This window comes from Cetorhinus maximus, chromosome 11 (genome assembly GCF_964194155.1).
Source record: "Cetorhinus maximus chromosome 11, sCetMax3.hap1.1, whole genome shotgun sequence".
Taxonomy (NCBI): domain Eukaryota; kingdom Metazoa; phylum Chordata; class Chondrichthyes; order Lamniformes; family Cetorhinidae; genus Cetorhinus; species Cetorhinus maximus.
Window position 1 is genome coordinate 98,396,513 of NC_135889.1, and position 19,452 is coordinate 98,415,964.

The 19,452-nt window shown below is 41.4% G+C and overlaps 1 protein-coding gene across 2 annotated transcripts in view; it reads left to right on the forward strand.

Moving 5' to 3' along the window:
- kynu (kynureninase) overlaps positions 1-19,452 on the forward strand; it is a 179,092-nt gene that overhangs the window by 80,665 nt on the left and 78,975 nt on the right. For both annotated transcript variants that reach the window (XM_078552495.1, XM_078552496.1), the window contains exons 6-8: positions 6,836-6,907; positions 7,224-7,298; positions 17,288-17,434. In XM_078552495.1, the coding sequence (XP_078408621.1) occupies positions 6,836-6,907; positions 7,224-7,298; positions 17,288-17,434 (294 nt within the window). The remainder of the gene's footprint in view (positions 1-6,835; positions 6,908-7,223; positions 7,299-17,287; positions 17,435-19,452) is intronic.

A 19,452-nucleotide genomic window follows, 5' to 3' on the forward strand; every position in this document is an offset into this window, starting at 1 on the left:
CAAACTATAGAATCATATCACATACGCTCAAGTTTGGAAGAAGGAACACTTGTAGATTCAAATACTTTACATGGAGATTGGGGAACTGTGGAGAAGATTGCCTTGAGTAGCAATGAAGAATGGTAGTGTAGAAAAATATAAAAGCAAATTGGATAAATAATTAGGGAAATGGACAATTTGAGGGTTTTTTTTGTGATCAGTTTGATTGTCTATAATATTTTTCCAATTCTGTGCTTTCCTGTGTTTCCCCTCCACTTTTTTTTCCCTTCTCTCTTTTCCTTTGTTCTCAGGACACAGGTGCTAGTTGCCTTTTGGTGCATCATTCAAATGGCCAATCTTTATAGGATTTAAATAGTGGGATAGATTTAGACCTTGTATGATGATGTGAAACAGAGGCTAGTGAGTCAGCCACCCGTTTTATGTTTTCCCTGACATCAATGGAAATTAAATTAGGAACAGCTATAAAATGAGCTGCTGATTTGTTATCACTTGTATTACACTATCAAAGGCATGATAGGAACTTGCATGTTTGTTAACTGCTCCTCCTCCTCTTTTAGGTACCATGCCCTAAGAGGGCATTGGCAACCATTGACTTCCATTGGATTGGTCCATGATTATGCTTGACAAAGTACTGAAGTTGGTTTGTCATTGCCTTCTGCAGTTGTTAACAGCTAAAAATGATTTTCGCAGTATCTGACAGTAAATGGCTCTAGCAGAACCTGAAGGCAGTATTGCCTTTAAGGAATATCAGCATGACATCACCAGAAGAGAAATGTGTCATGTAATCCTGCCTTAGTTTTGCATTTGCTTTGAGCAGAGAGCACAAACACAGCTGTGGTGCCTTTGAGCTTTATACCTATGTATAACTGTTCTCATGTGCATGGTCTTAATAAATGAACCCACAATGTGTTTACCCAATCCCTTATGAGTGATTGACGCCTTGTATCTTGTACAGTAAGTAAACCCAAGGTATTATATCATTATAATAACACAACAGCCATCACTTCTTTCTGTTCCCAATTGACATGGAGGTGGGGAATCCACTTTCTTAATGAAAATGGGAAGGTGTTTATTTATTTTCCTAATTACAATCTACAAGTAGAATTGGAGAAAGTTCAATGCAGCATATTGTCAGATTCAGCAGTGCTCTTGTGCAGCTGCTCACTTCTCTCCCTGAAGCTGTCCACATTCATCCCATTTCTCTTTTCCTTCACCATGTCCTTCAGTGTCCTTTTCAAGTCATCCCCTCATAAACATTGTAATTGATTTTGCTTTTATTGACAAGAAGGCTTTCAACATCTAACAACATTTTTTTTGTAAACTCTTTTATTCTTTAACTTGGGGTTAGTGCTAAAAACTTAATATTCCCTTGTTACTGATTCACTGGTCAGTGAATATAATTTTCCACTAATATATCCTTTCTAATCTTTTCAAAATTTTGATCACTTCTACTAGACCTTACCTTAACTTTATTTGCTCCAGTAGATGCAATCCATTTTTCAAGTCTCTCATCCTCATATTCTGAAATAATGATGAGAAAAAAGATTTTACTCATTGAAACAAATCATCTCTCTGGTGTCATCTTGATAAATATTTTTTGTTCCTTTTCTGTGTCTCCAATATCTGTCTTATAAAGTGATGTCCTGAACCAAACATAGTACTACAACTGTGGATAGCAAGTGCCTTGTACTGATTTCAGAAGAGGCCCTGTGTTTGTATTTAGTGCCCCCAATCATAAAATGTATATGGCACTTTTGTGGCCTTTTCCAAGTATGATATTGCTTTTAAAGATCTTTGTACCCATGCTCCCTGAACCTTGTTTCTCCATAAAATTCTTTCCTCTGCTCTTTTTTCTCATGTCCATGCTCATGCCATTTTCCTATGTCCATTACACAGTGCCACATTATAAATGTACCAAGTGAACCTATACTTCTGATTACCTTATCCTTCATTTAATAAAGAACTAATTTTACAGACGAATGCTAATGACAGGAAACCTGGCCTGAACTTTGTGCATGTTGGGAACTTCTGAACACATGGTTCACAATTTTCCATTCATTAAAATTAATAGATAGAAAATCACGGGCAGACTGCCTTTTTGTACATAGTCGGCAAAGGAGGCTGTCTGCTGGTAACTTGTCTGAAAAATAAGCTCACCTCAATCAGTTATGTTTAGAAAGTTGAGCTGCAACAGACGTGTTTGATTTATCTGGAACTCTGTTCTTTTTCCCAAATGGTATTTGAGATAGAGTAAGGATTTTGACTTGGTTTTGGTTTTGATGGCCAAGCCTTAAAAATTCAACCACTGTGCATAGCAACTTTAACAACCATTTAAAGGTAACATCTTGTACTGAGACTATTCTGATAGAGCGTTACAAACCTTGTTACCATCTGGCTAGAAACATCCTCCGAGTTACTGTTCTCCCCTTCCCAAGCATTGCTACCTCCCTCCTCAACCATCCCTATCGCATCCCAGCAACTGTTGCCTCTCAACTTAATAGATCCCTCCTTTCTGATCACACCTTTCCTTCCTAGTATTCCTCTTCCCATTCACCGCCCTTCCTGATTGCTTCACATACCTGAGGGTGGCTGCAACACCAGCTACAACCCTACTATTGCACTCTGGCAATGAGCTGCCTGCTGCTGTCCATAACTCGACTCAGTGGAAGTGAGACCCGAGGCGCAATGTTGGGGATGCCTGGGTGTTGGCATTCAGGTACAGGGAATGACCCCTGTTCCCCTCATGCGCCCACAATGGGCATGCCCAATTTTCACCTGACGACTTTCAACAAGCAGACATTTTCATTGGTTCAGCTTGTATTTGACAGACAAAAACCTTTCTTTGAATTTGAATGTTTATTTTTTTGTCAAAATCCATGAAATTCCTGCACCTCTTTTCTGAGATTCTAGTGAAAATAAAACTGGCAATTTGGGAATCTCATGGACTCAGTCAGTGGCAAAGTGACCATACTTTACTGCTGACCTCAAAGAAAGCTGCCCACAAAGGGCCAGTGACTTCTATGGCATAGATCTCACCTTTCCTGACTTTAATTTGAATCTAGTGCCAAGTCAAGTGAATCCCCATTGCCTGAATTTTCACCGGGATGAAGAGGATCACCGGCACCCACAATTTTTGCCGGGTGGTGCGGGGAGGAATGGGGACAGGTTGTGGTGTGCATGTCCATGGTTCACAGAGGCAGCTGCGCATTGAAAAGTGCTGCCTTCAAACAGATCCAATTTTCGTTAGTGGGATGTCCAAATCATGACACCTAGCCTTTAAAATCTTGAGGAAAAGATTTAAAGTTTCTGGAGTTATTTGGAGAAGTAGGATACCCTTTTGGAAAGGTCCAGGTACCCCTTTTGGAAAGATAAATTGCCCTTTAGGAGAGGTCAAGAATCCTTTGGGAGAAGTCAAGTGACCTTTGTTAAAGTAGATTGTTAAAAGTAGACATACCTGTTTGTAAAAAGCGAATAAACTCATTGAAACTGTCAAGCTGTCAAGGCATTTAGATCTCCTGCCCGTTAAATTAAAAAAACACAGACTGCAGTTACAAAAATCACAGTGCTTATTATTTCACTCTGTCTGTTGATGTAAGACTGAGAATTATCACTATAGGATTTGTGCTGCATGACTAAGTTCACAACCTATCATTATTACAGTGCGGTGCACAATTTGATTGACTGTCCCAATTGATTAGAAATTCTTTGTGGGGCTATGAATACAAATGCTTGTCTTTATAGAGGATTAAGCATTTGAATTCATTGTTTGCATTTATAGGGTTTAAGTAGTTGAAGTAATTTAAATTTAGTAAATGGGTTTTTAATCAGTGAGAGTTTTTTTAATGGTGAAGTCATCAATAGACACTTGGAACTTTATTTTATTTCATCTCAGCATGGCTCCTGGGGTCTTCCCATGGTGGATACTGAGTTGGCATGGAGGGTGTAAGGGAAAAGAGTGGTAGGTTGGGGGGCATGATTCGACATGAGTTGTCACTAAGTTAGCATGGGGGATAGAAAGGGTGTAGGTAGAGGGGTATAGGTTTGCAGAGGGATATAAAGCATCATGGGGGTGGGTAGAGGGGCATTGGTTGGCATGGGGGCTATGAGGGGCCACGTGAATGGGTGGGGGCATGAGTTGGCATGGATCCGGCATGGGGAGTGTATGGGGAGGTGAGGTGGTGTGAGAGGTGAGGGCTAGAGGGCTGCTTTTTGCTTTAATCTTTCTCTTACAAGTTCCAGAGCATCAAGGCTGGCCTTTTACACAAACCACCTCAGCACTCACCAGCCCTTGTGGCTGTCTCCGCACTATTTCTGGGAATGGCAGGCCGAACTAGCATTAATGCCTGTCCCGGAACAAAAAAATGTAAACATCCCGGGCAGTTTCTCCTGAGTCGTATTTGCAGAGTCAGGAATTTTACCAACTCTGTACTCCTGACTCCCTATGCATCTATCAAGAGTCACGCCATCAAGCAGTCAATCATATTGACGTACTCTCACGGACAGTAAACCGGGAACTTAAGTTTACTGATTATCCTGTATAAATTTGACACATTGAAATAAAGTTTGGAGGATACACATTGTAAGGCAAAATATCATGAACAAACTTTTAAAAAGCTATTTTTATTCTATTAATAGTCTGTGGAAAGTTTACTTTAATGGCAAAAATTGACATTACACAAATATAAAATTAGTTTTCCAGGACCAGGAAGACTTTTTCAGCAGTGCTAATCACTTAGTACAACAGTTACACCTCATTAAGGAGGTGTTACTTTTTTGGGGGCTTTTAACTATTATTTATTATAGCGTAAAAGGGAAAGTTTTTATCAATTCAGTGATTTCTAACAAAAAATGTTGGAGATTTCAACAGTGCCATCGATGGAGGAGAATAATGTGGGAAAATGAGAGGGTGTCCATTTTGGCAGGATGAATAAAAAAAGATTATTATCTAAATGGTGAGAGACTGCAGAGCTCTGAGGTGCAGAGCAATCTGGGTATCCTAGTGATTGCATAAAAGGTTAGTATGCAGGTACAGAAATGTAGAATGTTATTGTTTTTTTGCAAGGGGAATTGAATACAAGAGTAGGGAGGTTATGCTTCATTTATATAGGGTATTGGTGAGGCCACATCTGGAGTACTGTGTACTGTATTGCTCCCCTTATTTAAGGAAAGATGTAAATGCATTGGGAGCAGTTCACAGAAGGTTTACTAGATTAATACCTGGAATGGGCAGATTGTCTACAAGGAAAGGCTGGTCAGGCTAAGCTTGTATCCGGTGGAGTTTAGAAGAGTAGGAGGAGACTCGATTGAAACATATAAGATCCTGAGGAGATTTGACAGGGTGGATGTGGAAAAGATGTTTCCTCTTGTGGGAGAATCTAGAACTAGAGGCCACTGTTTAAAAATAAGGTGTCACCCATTTATGACAGAGGTGAGGAAACATTTTTTTCTCTCACAGAGGGTTGTGAGACTTTGGAATTCTGTTCCTCAAAAGGTGGTTGAGGCAGCGGCTTTGAATATCTTTAAGGCAGAATTAGATTCTTGATAAGCAAGAAGGTGAAAGGCTATCAGGGGTAGGCAGGAATGTGAAGTTTAGGTTAAAATTATATCAGTAATTATCTTATAAAATGGTGGAGCAGCCTCGAGTGGCCTACTCCTGCACCTAATTCATACGCTCGTAGGAGCAGAGAATCACTGATGGCAACTTCTGGATTTCTATGTTTAACTGCACGTATCTACACGCCAGAAGTCCCTGTCAATTTCGCAAGATAATGGTGGTGAATGATAACACTTTCAATGTCATTACGAGCACAATATCTGGATCATGAACTTTAAAATCTCAAAGACATTTTGAAAATTTCAGAAAAGAAAGTTGATTTTTCTGAAACAGTAGAAATACTGGCTCTCAAATTTAACTGATGAGGGATTTTGCTGCCCTGTTCAACTTGTTTGCGCATATTTAGGTTTTAATAAATTGTTAGTTGTCAGCTGATAACGGCGTGACAAGGGCAGTGGCGCATCTGGGACCCTGGTGGACTATAGGACAAACAGTGCATCTCCTTAACCAATGAGATTAAACAATCGATAGATAAACATAGGATGGACCAAGGAGGAGGGGGAATTCAACTTTAAACCTGGTACTCGAAGAGAAACAAAGAGAGGGAAAAGTTAGACTATGAGAGGAATTAAAAGTACAGAAAAATTGAAAATTTAGAATTTGACATTTTAAAATCTTTAGCAGCAATTCAAGACCTGAAGAAATTAGATCCCACACTTTAAATGTTCTCTTTCTGATCAAGATAGGTTGATTGGCAATTAACAAGAAATATCATTTGCCCTTTACGTCACAGTGTTTGTTTGCTTGTTTGGCAAATTGACTACTCATGGTGCATATGGGGAGATGGTGGCATAGTAGTAATACCACTGGATTAGTAATCAAGATGCTCTGAGGCCATCGGTTCAAATCCCGATTTGAAATTGGAGAAATTTAAATTGAATTAATAAAATCTGGAGTTAAAAGCTAGTCTCAGTAATGTGACCATGAAATTGCTGTCGGCTGTCATTAAAAACTATCTGGTTCACAAATGTTCTTCACTAATGTTCTTACTTGGTCTGGCCTACTTGTGACTCCAGACCCACAGTGATGAGGTTGACTCTTGACTGCCCTCTGAAATGGCCCAGACAGCCACTTAGTTCTAAGACAATTAGGGATGGGAAATGAATGCTGGTCGGTGATGCCCACCCCAAATGAAAGAACAAATTTTTAAAAAAAGTCATACAGACTTACTCAAATATTGACCGTTCAACTTTTATATGTGGCAACCTTTATGTTTTACAGCTGTCCTTCTACAAACCAACATCAAGTAGACATAAGATTCTGATGGAAGCAAAAGCATTTCCTTCTGATCAAGTAAGAACTACTTTTCCAGCACCAGAATTAATCAAGTCCCTGTATAGGTTATACAATGATTTATTCATTGACACTAAGTTCTGTTGGTGAAATATTTACTACTTGGCTCTCTGCCAGTAGATTAGCATGCTTTATTACAAGATCACCCAGTGTGCATCTCATTACAAATGCTGATTTTTAGGAAGAATATGCAGTATGATTGATATAACGGTTCAATCAGAGATCGTGGAAGTAGCTGAAAACTGACTATATTGATTTTTATGTGGTAAAAGTTGAAGTCTGCATATCATTAATTACAGTCTTCATTCTTTTAAAGTATGCTGTGGAGTCCCAAATCCGGCTTCAAGGACTAGATCCTAAGGAAAGCATGCTTTTGCTGTCTCCAGTGGAGGTTTGTGCTAGTTTTGTAATAATAAGATGATATTCCTTTTTGCAGTATATTATTAGAGTTGATCATTCTAACAAAACTCACAAGGCATGTACATTTATAATAAATTTACATATTTATGACATTTATATACATTTATAAATTTATACTATTATTTGGTTATTTACTTGCCTTTGTTTCAATTATTACTAGAAAGAGTTATTCAGATAAATCTGGATTCTATATACAGTATGCCAATCCTGTGAAAGCTCCAGAATTTTAAATGTTAACCTAGATGAGCTAGTAAGCTTATTGTGGATTTAGAGAAAATGGGATAAGATGTGACCTTATTGATATTGTGCATTGCTGACTGAATAAATCTCATTGCTTGGCTAAGGGTCATAAAACCGAGGTCCGGAGGCCATTAAATGGCAGTCAAGATGTATTATTTAAGCAGCATAAAGAGAACAGAAATATCTCCTGACAAGAGTAGTGCACACGCAGCGACCTCCCCTGTCAAACACTGAGTGCCACAGCTTCCAAGAATCTGCCCACAATTGCCATTAGTTACATTTCCAGGACATTCTAGAAGTGACTCACATAATTCCCCAATGCACAGGCAAACTATGCTGTATAAGATTCAGTGTAATTACTAATTTGGGACATCTTAATCGTAACACTTCAGAGTACAGTTTAAGTTGTGTAAAATCATATTTGGTGTGTCACAACATTATTCAGTGTAACAAAATGCATAACATTGTCTCTATGTAAAAGAATAATAACTTAAGTATATAGATAAATTGAATTGTATATTTGTCTGCACAAGGTAGGAAGGGAAACAAGCAGTAGTTTCATGGAACATATAGAGATTAAAGAGGAGAAGGTGCTTGCTGCCTTACAGCGAATAAAGGTAGATAAATCCCCTGGGCCTCACATGATATTCCCTCGGACCTTGAGGGAGACTAGTGTAGAAATTGCAGGGGCCCTGGCAGAAATATTTAAAATGTCCTTAGCCACGGGTGAGGTGCCGGAGGATTGGAGGGTAGCTCATGTTGTTCCATTGTTTAAAAAAGGCTCCAAAAGTAAACCAGGTAATTACAGGCCAGTGAGCCTGACGTCAGTAGTAGGTAAATTATTGGAAGGTGTTCTGAGAGGTCGGATATATAATTATTTGGACAGCCAAGGGCTGATTAAGGATAGTCAGCATGGCTTTGTGCGTGGTAGGTCGTGTTTAACGAACCTTGTAGAGTTTTTCGAGGAGGTTACCAAGAAAGTAGATGAAGGAAAGGCTGTGGATGTTGTCTACATGGACTTTAGTTAGGCCATTGACAAGGTCCCACATGGGAGGTTAGTTCAGAAGGTTCAGACACTTGGTATCCATGGAGAGGTTGTAAACTGGATTCGAAATTGGCTGTGTGGGAGAAGACAGAGAGTGGTAGTGGATGATTGCTTCTCAGACTGGAGGTCTGTGACTAGTGGTGTGCCTCAGGGATCTGTACTGGGACCATTGTTGTTTGTTGTCTATATTAATGATTTGGATGATAATGTGGTGAATTGGATCAGCAAGTTTGCTGATGACACTAAGATTGGAGGCGTTGTGAACAGCGAGGAAGGCTTTCAAAGCTTGCAGAGAGATCTGGACCAACTGGAAAAATGGGCCAGAAAATGGCAGATGGAATTTAATGCGGAAAAGTGTGAGGTGTTACATTTTGGAAGGTCAAACCAAGGTAGGACATACACAGTAAATGATAGGGCACTGAGGAGTGCGGAGGAACAAAGGGATCTGGGAGTTCAGATACATAATTCCCTGAAAGTGGCATCACAGGTAGACAAGGTTGTAAATAAAGCTTTTGGCATACTGGCCTTCATAAATCAAAGTATTGAGTATAGGAATTGGGATGTTATGGTGAGGTCGTATAAGACATTGGTGAGGCCAACTTTGGAGTATTGTGTGCAGTTCTGGTCGCCTAACTACAGGAAGGATATCAGTAAGATTGAGAGAGTGCAGAGAAGATTTACTAGGATGTTGCCAGGTCTTAAGGAGTTGAGTTACAGGGAAAGATTAAACAGGTTAGGACTTTATTCCTTGGAGCGTAGAAGAATGAGGGGAGATTTGATAGAAGTTTACAAAATTGTGAGGGGTATAGACAGAGTAAATGCGAGTAGGCTCTTTCCACTTAGATTAGGAGAAATAAACACGAGAGGACATGGCTTTAGGGTGAAAGGGGAAAGGTTTAGGGGGAACATTAGGGGGAACTTCTTCACTCAGAGAGTGGTGAGAGTATGGAACGAGCTACCATCTGATGTGGTAAATGTGGGCTCACTCTTAAGTTTTAAGAATACATTAGATAGATACATGGATGGGAGAGGTCTGGAGGGTTATGGACTAGGTGCAGGTCAATGGGACTAGCGGAATAATATTTTGGCACAGACTAGAAGGGCCGAATGGCCTGTTTTGTGTGCTGTAGTGTTCTATGGTTCTATGGTTCTAAGTGAAGATTGTGATTAAACGAAAAGGTAAACAAAATTCCTGATTCCTGCTTGCTTGCCCTGTTCTTTAAGAATTAATTTGATAGCCTGTCTGTCCCTGCAATGATACAAATAACACAACACAATTTCCAAAAGATTGAGGGTACGGACCCTGATGTGACAATATTCTGACAAGTAAGCCCTCCCAGTTCCACATTTGCCTCTTACAAATAAGGTGACCAAATTTATTGAGCTGTTCTAGTAAAAAGAATAGATAGACTAATTTTCTTGATAGGATTATATTCTTCTGTGAAGTACTGAATGAGTGCTACAGTATTACTGTTGCCACTTTCAGATGAAATGTTAAGCTGAGGCTTGGTTTACCAGTTCAGATGAATCTACAAGATCCCCTGGTGTTATTTGAAGACATAAAATAGATTTTTCCTTATGTCTTGGCCAATATTTCTTCCTCAACAGCACAACCAAAAGAGACTAACTAGTTATTTGTCTTATTGCCATTTGCGGTATCATGTTGGTTTGAAAATTAGCTGCAATGTTTACCTACATAATGACAGTGACGAGATTTCAAGTAATTCATTATGAAGAGAGCAAGGAAGAGTTGAGTGCATTTTTGGGGTGACTTTTGAGATTGTTCAGCATGACGGGTGGTGAAGCATGTGATGCAGTGGAGAAAATTGTTCAGAGTGCTGAGGGAAGCAGGTGAGAATAACCACTGCCAGGTGATATTTAGAGACATGGAGAAATGAAGGTGTTGCCCTGGAGAATGCATCAGGGAACAGTTAACTGCCAAGCTTTCATTTAAATTCAAACCAGGCAGGTCGACTCTGATTGGTCAAGGCATTGTCAAGAGGAATGAACTACTTTTTTCCAACTGAACAAAATCTTGGGGAGCAGCCATTGCTTGGTTCATTTCCCATGACAATGCTTTGACCAATCAGAGTTGACCTACCTGGTTTGAATTTAAACAAAAACTTGACGCTGTAGGCAGCATCCCTACCAATCAGAGCCCACTTGCCAACCAATCAGCACTCTCTTCTCGAGCAGTATAAATTGTTGTTCCCTTCACGATTGATATTCTTGCAAAATATCCTGATGAGTGCAAGATGAAAAGTTTTGACAGCATGTCTTGTTTTTTCAGCAATGCAAAATTAATAGTCACTTGGGCAAATGTGGGTTAATTAAGGCAAGCCAGCATGGGTTTGTGAAGGAAAATTTGTGTTTAACTAACCTGATGTTTTTGATGAGGTAAGACAAGGTTGGTGAGGATAATGCTGTTGATGTGGTGTACATGGACTTCCAAAATGCATTTGATATAGTGCCACACAACAGACTTACGGGCAAAGTTATAGCTTATGGACTAAAATGGACACTAGCAACATGGATTCAAAATTGGCTGAGTGACAGGCTGAGTAATGGTTAATGGATGTTTTCAGACTAGAGGAAGGTTTATAATGGAGTTCCCCAGGGATGGGGCCCTTGTTCTTCCTAATATGCATTAATGACCTAGGCCTTGGTATACATGACACAACTTCAAAAGTTGTGGGTGATACACACTCAGAAGCATTGTGAATTGTAAGGAGGTTAATGTGGAACAGGCTTGTCCAACCTTTTCAAGGAAGGGGCCACATCTCAATTCTTTTCTCACCCAAGAGGCTGATGAGCAAGTTTCAAAAAAGTAAGGTCTGGTGCAACATTAAACATGAATCTCAAAAAAATATTGATGTTTGAAGAAAATAAGCAACTTGCTGAGCAAACATAAAGCAATGTCAAAGCAATAAGTTGATAATTTAAAGTAATGAGTAATTAATAAAGATGACCTTTAGAGTGTGAGAGGGTCAAATAGTGTTTTTCCAGCTCACCCTCTCAGTCTCAGGGTACTTATTCACTCAACCTCACTCACATCCACTGAGTGAGTTAGTGTGAGTGTGTTGGTGTGTGGGGGTGAGGGTGAGTGAGAACCCTGAGTCTGGGAGTGAGCCAGACTCTCTCTCTTTCACACGCATTCGCTCAGACACTCGCTCACACACGCACATCCTCGCTCACACCCTCACTCTCTTACCCTCACACACACCGGCAATTAATTTTTCTCCTCCCCACCAGCAGCCAGTCTCTTCTCCCCACCACCAGCCAGTCTTGTCTCACTCCCACCAGCACCTTGTCTCTTCTCCACGCAACACCCCCCCCTAAACCCGGCGGCTGGTCCCTTACCTCCCACCCGGCAGCTACTTTGACTCTTCCTGCCTCCCAGCAGACACCGCTGCTGTTGTGCCATATTTTCAGGCCTTAGGCTGAAGAAATATGCTCCTCCAATCAAAGACTACTTCTCTCCCAAATTTGCTGCTAATTGGCTCACTAGTGATCCTAGCAACAGCAAACGCAGGAGAGAAAAGGCCTATGATAGGAGGAGCAGTTCTTTGAATTCACATTTTGAACACGGGATCCGTGGGCTGGACAGAGAGGCCTGGTGGGCTGCGTGTTGGACAAGCCTGGTGTAGAACTTCAAAAGAACATAGACAAGTTGGTGGAATGGCTGACAAGTGGCCGATGAAATTTAATGCAAAGAAGTGTGAAGTGATTCACCTTGCTAGGAAGAACACAGAGAGATAATATAGAATAAAGGATACAATTCTAAAGGGGGTGTAGGAGCAGAGGGTGTACGTGCATAAATCATTGAAGGTGGGAGGACAGGTTGAGGGAATGGTTAATAAAGCATAATGCATCCTAGACTTTTTATATGGAGGCATAGAGTATAAAAGCAAGGGTGTTATGCTAAACTTGTATAGCACACTGGTTCAGCCTCAACTGGAGTATTGTGTCCAGTTCTGAGTACCAAACTTTAGAAAAGAGGTGAAAGCTTTAGAGAGAGTGCAGAAAAGTTTCACGAGAATTGTCCCAGGGATGAGAAACTTCAGTTAAGGAGATAGATTGCAGATGTTGGGACTGTTTTCCAAGGAGAAGGGAAGGTCCACAGGAGATTTTAGAGAAGTATTCAAAATCATGAGGGGCCTGGACAGAGTAGATAGGGAAAAAATGTTCCCATTGGTGGAAGGATCGAGAACAAGAGGGCACAGATTAAAGGTAATTGGCAAAAGAAGCAATGACAACACGAGAAAAAACTTTTTCATGCAGTGAGTGGTTAGGATCTGGAATGCACTGCCTGAGAGTGTGGAGGAGGGCAGGTTCAATTGAGACATTCAAAAGTAAATTGGATTGTTATCTGAAAAGGAAGAATGTGCACAGCCATAGGGACAAGGTGGGGTGTGTTATAGGTAAATTGCTCCTATGGAAAGCTGGCACAGACACAACAGGCTGGATGGCCTCCTTGTGTGCTGTAACAATTCTGTGACATTGCCTACCCCCCACTGTAACCTTCAAGATTACGGACCAAGCCCTAGAATATGGGATTAGGCTGGGTAGCTCATTTATCGGCTTGCACAGACACAATGGGCAGAGTGGCCTCCTCCTTCTGCATTTTTCTACATTTTCTAAATTTTCTGAATATCTGAAAGGGAGGAGTGTGTAGGGATGTGGGGAGAGGGCTGGGGAAGTCACAACACATGTTTGCTCTTAGGAGACCAAGCATGGACACAATGGCCCTCTTCTGTGCTGTAACAATTCTATGATTCTACTTCAGTTTTAAAATTGTGCTCCTTGTTCCAAAATCCTCACTCTATTCCATCTTGTCATGGTCACGTCTTCTGCCCAGATAGCTCATTAGAAGTTGGACAATTTCCTTTTAAAAAGCAACAGGGAATATCAACACTTTACCTTGACGAGATGGACTCCATAAAGGTCAAGAGACTTCTTTTGTGGCTTCTTTACAGACAGGAACTAACTTCATGTCTGGATATATCTCTGTAAAGTCATTAAAATGTAAAATGCCCTTCCCAGATGTTGATGACAGCTCTCTCTATTTCGATTGAAGAGACATAAAGTAACAATGTTAGTCTTGCTGACCCCACGAAGATGAGATTTTAAAAAAGACATTCAGGAGGCTATTCATGGCTGGAATGTTGATGGGATATCATTCATTCTCCATTGTGTGTCAATTGCACCTGTCATCAATCTATTGTGTGGACAATGGAATACATGAATACTGTTGTAAAGTGACTGAAATTGGCTGGAGATAGCCAATATCTTATTAATCCACAAGGGCAGCCACTGAGTCAGCCTGGGCTACAAAGATTACAGGGAAGCCACCTCTCACCCAGCACAAGAAAGCACCCTGCCTCAAAAGTAACCTTAGGCAGAGAAGTGGGGCTTATCCCTTTTGCCTGCAAGGTTATGGTTCTTCACTACAGGGACTTGACCAGCTTTGACTGCAAAGCCAGAAGCTTGCTGTTATATTGGGTGAGCAAGTGTGAATCCATCATCAGAAACCGCCAGCCTTCATTTTTTTCTTTGCTGTGTAGTAAGAGAAAATCCTTCAGGCCTGCAATGTTTCAAATACCATCTTGGGGACCTTTTTCTTAGTCTATAAGGTGTGTTCATGTGTGTGTGTGTGTGTGACAAGAAAGCCTGTTCTGTTTCTGTTCTGTAAAGTCGCAGCACTCCAAAATGCATCTTGCCGCGGTCAGCCAAGAGGTGATAAAGGGAGGATATTATCGCACATCCCTCCCCATTCGTGACAATCTCCACAACCTCCCCCACCCTTCCCCCACCCCCCAACCCCCTGCGGCCACCACCACCACCACCAAACGCTCTCTGGCTTTCTCTGCATCATAAAACTAGCAATCCAGAGTCCTAGCCTAATGATCTAGAGATATAAATTCAAACACCATTGTATCAGCTGGGGAATTTAACTTCAATTAATGAAATAGAATAAAAAGCTAGCATCAGTGATGAAGATCATGCAACTACTAGATTGTTGTAAAAACCCATCTGTTCAATAATGTCCTTCGGGACAGGAAATCTGCTGACTTTACTCAATCTGGCCTATATGTGACAGCAATGTGGTTTACTGTTACACTGCCCTATGAAGTGGCCTAGCAAACCATGCAGTTGTATTGAAGAAGGCAACTCATCACTACCTTCTCAAGGGTAATTAGGGATGGGCAATAAACATTGGCCTTGTCAGTGACTTCCTGTGTATGAATAAAAAAAAAAATCAAAATCTAACTCTTTAACCAAGGTTTTGCACACTTGGGGCCAGATTTTCACTACTGAGGAGTGTAGCTCGAGTTGAGAAATTTTCCCATTCAGCAGATCTGCCTCAGTATGAAGGACCCTTCACATGCAAGTGTCACTCGGGTGGGGTGGTTGAGGGCATGATTGCATCATGCCTGCCATCTTCAGAGGCATTTTAGAGGCAGCCACCGAAGCGGGCGAGTGCCAAGGCAGGCTGGTTAGAAGTTCTCTGAGGCTTCGGCCCAGTTTTATAAAAGGTTGTCAAGCCCTTTCATGCTCACACCCCCAACCTCTGTGCCAGCTCATGCCACCCATGCCACCTCCATGCCAGCTCATTCCCTCATGCCATCTATTTCCCCCATGCCACCTCCATAGCCATTTAGCCAGTATCTAGTATGGGCAGATCTCAGGAATCATGTGGAGAAGAAAAAAAAATAAGCTTCTGACAATCTAATTCTGTTTTCATTCATACAGCACTTGACACTGGAGAAAAAAAAGCAAAGATCTTAAGGCCTCTAAAGTGGACAACCTGTTATAAAAACAAACTTCTATTTATTAACTACACCAAAGGCAGTGAATCAGTGGGATCTTAAAACTGTCAATCAAAATCTCAGCCCATTTCCCTTGCTGACGTGAATGCTTTTGGAGCATTTGAAACTCCACCAAGCATTCATAATGGTCTCAGCTGTAATAACAACCCTTGGGAAATATCAACAATGAAGTCTATTAGATCTGCAGGAACAGATGGTAATGGCTTTTTCTAAACCACACCAGGTTGCCTGTTAATCAATGAACTCCAGCAGCATGTTTTTTCAAATTTTAACTGACAGCTGCAGCCTCGTTTTTATTTTCCATTTTTAAAGGGCTGGGAATTCAAATAACTTCAGATCATGACAGTTAAACAGACCTTATCCGCCCTTTAATAGTCTTCATGTCTCCTTCATAAATTTGTGACTCCGCACTGCACACTGTTAAGGCCCTTTACTGTAGCAAAATTGGGATCTGTCTGAACTCAGCACTAATTTCAAATGGCCCTGCTGAGTTCAGGTTTCCCACCTGTGTGATTTACACCCAGTCCCCTTTCACCTACCGGCAAAAATTGGATCTTCCAGAAATGGGGGTGGGACATCTGCATTCAGTCCCGCTACCATTTTTAAAGGCCTTCAGAGTTGGCCCGACACCATGAAATTCCAGCTCCTTTAATCTTTCCTTCTTCCATCTTCATCTCCATCTCCATCTTCCAGAATCCTCTCCATGAACTTTCTTTATATGTTCTTTGAGTTGCTGCTCAAGTTTTCCATTTACTTATTAAAACTAGCAAGGTGGCCCGATCAAATATAGGAACAGTGTACTAGTTTGACGCTTGATATGCAGTGTGTAAATGATGTTACTATGATGTTATATTATAATAAAAATACTCGGCGTATTAAGTTGAATCTGAGGATATATCTCCAACCTGGTGCCATCAACAAGCATTCCATTGTACGTCAAGTTTCTTTGCAGTAACCTGCTTATTATAGGTTCAAAATTATTGCTGAGAGGGGGGACATGTTGGCAAATGTTTTCACCTTGCACTCACCAGGACAAAGGCAAAAATGCACCCCTTTTCTCTGTCATAAAAATTGTTCTGATTGTTTGAAATCTGGCATTCTCACATTGGTTACATCCCTGGTCTGATCAGTTCTATTCAACTATGAGATACTGAAGTGAAGCACCAATAATAGTCATAAGACTATCCAAACAAATATGTAACTTCGCTCTTGTAACATTGAAGCCCAATAATAGAATTAAACATGGAAAATGTAGTTTTGTATCAAAAGTAAACTTCACCATCCATGGACAACTTAAGTTTGAATAGGACCTGGGAGGTGATGGAGGGCATTTCCTCCTTGCTGCAAGGTTCAAATTCAATTTTCATGGCATCTTTTTCTAATATGCAAAGGGAATATCATGTAATTGTCCTACCCTTCTTTATATCAAACATCAACATCTCCACTGTCTCTCTGCTAATGTATTTCCTTGACTATCTGGGATTGTTCCTATTGTATTTGTGTTTGTTTGTGACTGTATGAGGTAAATGATCTTTGTGTGAAATCCTTTTATTTTAGAAGAGTGAAATGCAATGTAGCATATTTTATTTTCACTGATGTGAAGGCTACTGTCAATATAACATAAATACTAGTTATGTATTTAAAGTAGATAGCTTAATTTAGAAGCCATTGACAAATTCAAGAATAATGATAGGTGTTAGATTTTCTGAAGTGTTTGAAATCTTGGAACCATATTCCACATTGAATTGAAAAATATTCTAAAGGCAAATGTTCCCTGATTGTAAAGACTATAATTTTGCTTCTTAAGTTTTGAGTTTAAAAACATGGTCACTGTTTGTTTCTTAGGGAGAAAAGACTCTGCGAGCAGAAGATATTTTATCTACAATAGAAAAGGAAGGTGACAGTATTGCTGTGATTATGTTCAGTGGAGTACAATATTACACTGGGCAGCTGTTTGATATGGCTTCGATAACAAAGGCAGGACATGCCAAGGTGAGTTGAACAAATCAAACCAAGGTTTATCAGCATCTGAAAAGAGATAAGGTAGTGTCATGCTTTGTCTGGAAACGGGAACATCGGCAAGTAACTTTGTAGGGTAGAGTGAAACAAAATGGGGAAAGAAGGTCACAGATATCAGACATGGGCCCATAACTTCTAAGCGCCTGGCCAATATACCTGGGGGGGGTACCCCAAAGATGCCCTAGGGAACCCCCCCCACGAAAGTTCCCAGGTAATGATTGCACGGCAATTGCCCGGAAGGTTCAAACTTCCGGTGGGTAGTTGCCTGCAATGGGAACCATCCGAATATGCGATTTAAAAGCAAACTTCGGATGGTGCCGACTGTGTTACCGGAAACATTTAGAAGAATTAAAACCACTTCTAGCTTTTGGGTAGCTATTGTACTGACCACCACTCCACCCCCTGGCCCCGCCATGGGACCCCCAACTGCCCCCAAACCCACCCCTGTCCAGAGTTCACCCCCAACCACCCACAGGACCCACCCCCCACCGCACCCCATCCCCTCGGACTACCCCCTGACCACCCACAGGATGCCTCGACAACCCCCACCTCCCCCCACCGGCCGACCTCCCGACTGACACCCACTGACTGACCCCCCCCACCCCCCACTTGTAAAAGAAAGAGGGGACATGGCTTATTACCTTAGACTCTACAGCGCTCAATGGTAGGCCCCGGGAACACGCTGCATTGCATGGATTCCGCCTGGCCTGAGTCAGAAGGTCGGGCGAGATAGGAGTGCCTGGATTTGAAGGTAAGAAATTGCAAGCGGAGTGGCAATCTGACTCAGATGCCACTCCTCCAGAAGTTAAGGCCCAAGGTGGCTCCTATCACAGAAAGTCAGCCAATGGGTTTAACAGTCTTCAAACAATTTTTTTGAAAATCTGTGGAGAAATGTGAAACTGGTGAATGACTTCTTTCTCCTTTTTAATTGGGATGTGAGCATTGCCAGAAAGGCCATCATTTGTTGCCCATCCCTAATTGCTTTTGAGAAGGTGGTGGTGAGCTACTTTCTTCAACCGCTGCAGTCCATTTGGTTTAGTGCTGGTAGGGAGAGAGTTCCAGGTTTTTGACCCAGCAATAATGAAGGAGTGGAGATATAGGCTGGAATTTTATGTGGAGACAGTGGCCTTAACTCCCTGCTTAAAAGTTGGAGGCGAGGTTGCATGGAGATTGCAGCCATTTTACAGGCGTCAGACTGTTAATTAGCTCAAGGTGGGACTTCTGTCCCTCTCTGGGAGGAAGTCTTGCCTCTTGAGGGCTGAACGCCAATCACATGGCCAGCACAATGGCCACAGTGTTTGACTTTCATCTTTTCAAATTATTAGATGGATAATTGGGGCTTGTGGACTACAAATTTCCAAACCAGCACCCCTGTAAGTACTGCACCTCAGGGGAGCAATGTTTGGGGATATGTAGACCATGATGCCTATCCCATGATTGATTTTGATTGTTGTACCCTGAAGTCATCATTGACTAGAAACTTAAATGGACCAGACACATAAATACTGTAGCTACAAGAGCAGGTCAGAAGCTGAGAATTCTGTGGTGAATAACATACCTCCCGAATTCCCAAAACCTTTCCACCATCTACAAGGCAACAGTCAGGGGTGTCATGGAATGATCTCCACTTGCCTGGATGAGTGCAGCTCCAATAATAAGTCAAGAAGCTTGACATTATCCACAGCAAAACAGCTCTGGACTGCACAGATCTCACTTGATCAGCACCCCAACCACCACCCGAAACATGCCTCCCACCACTGTTGCAATGTGGCTGCAGTGTGTACCATCCGGAAGATGCACTGCAGCAACTTACCAAGACTTCTTTGGCAGCACTTTTCAAACCCGTGACCCCTACCACCTAGAAGGACAAGGGCAGCAGGCACATAGCAATGCTATTACTTCTGAGTTCTCCTCCAAGTCACACACTATTCCTGACTTGGAAATATATCACCAGACCATCATCATCATCATCACTGGGTCAAAATCCTGGA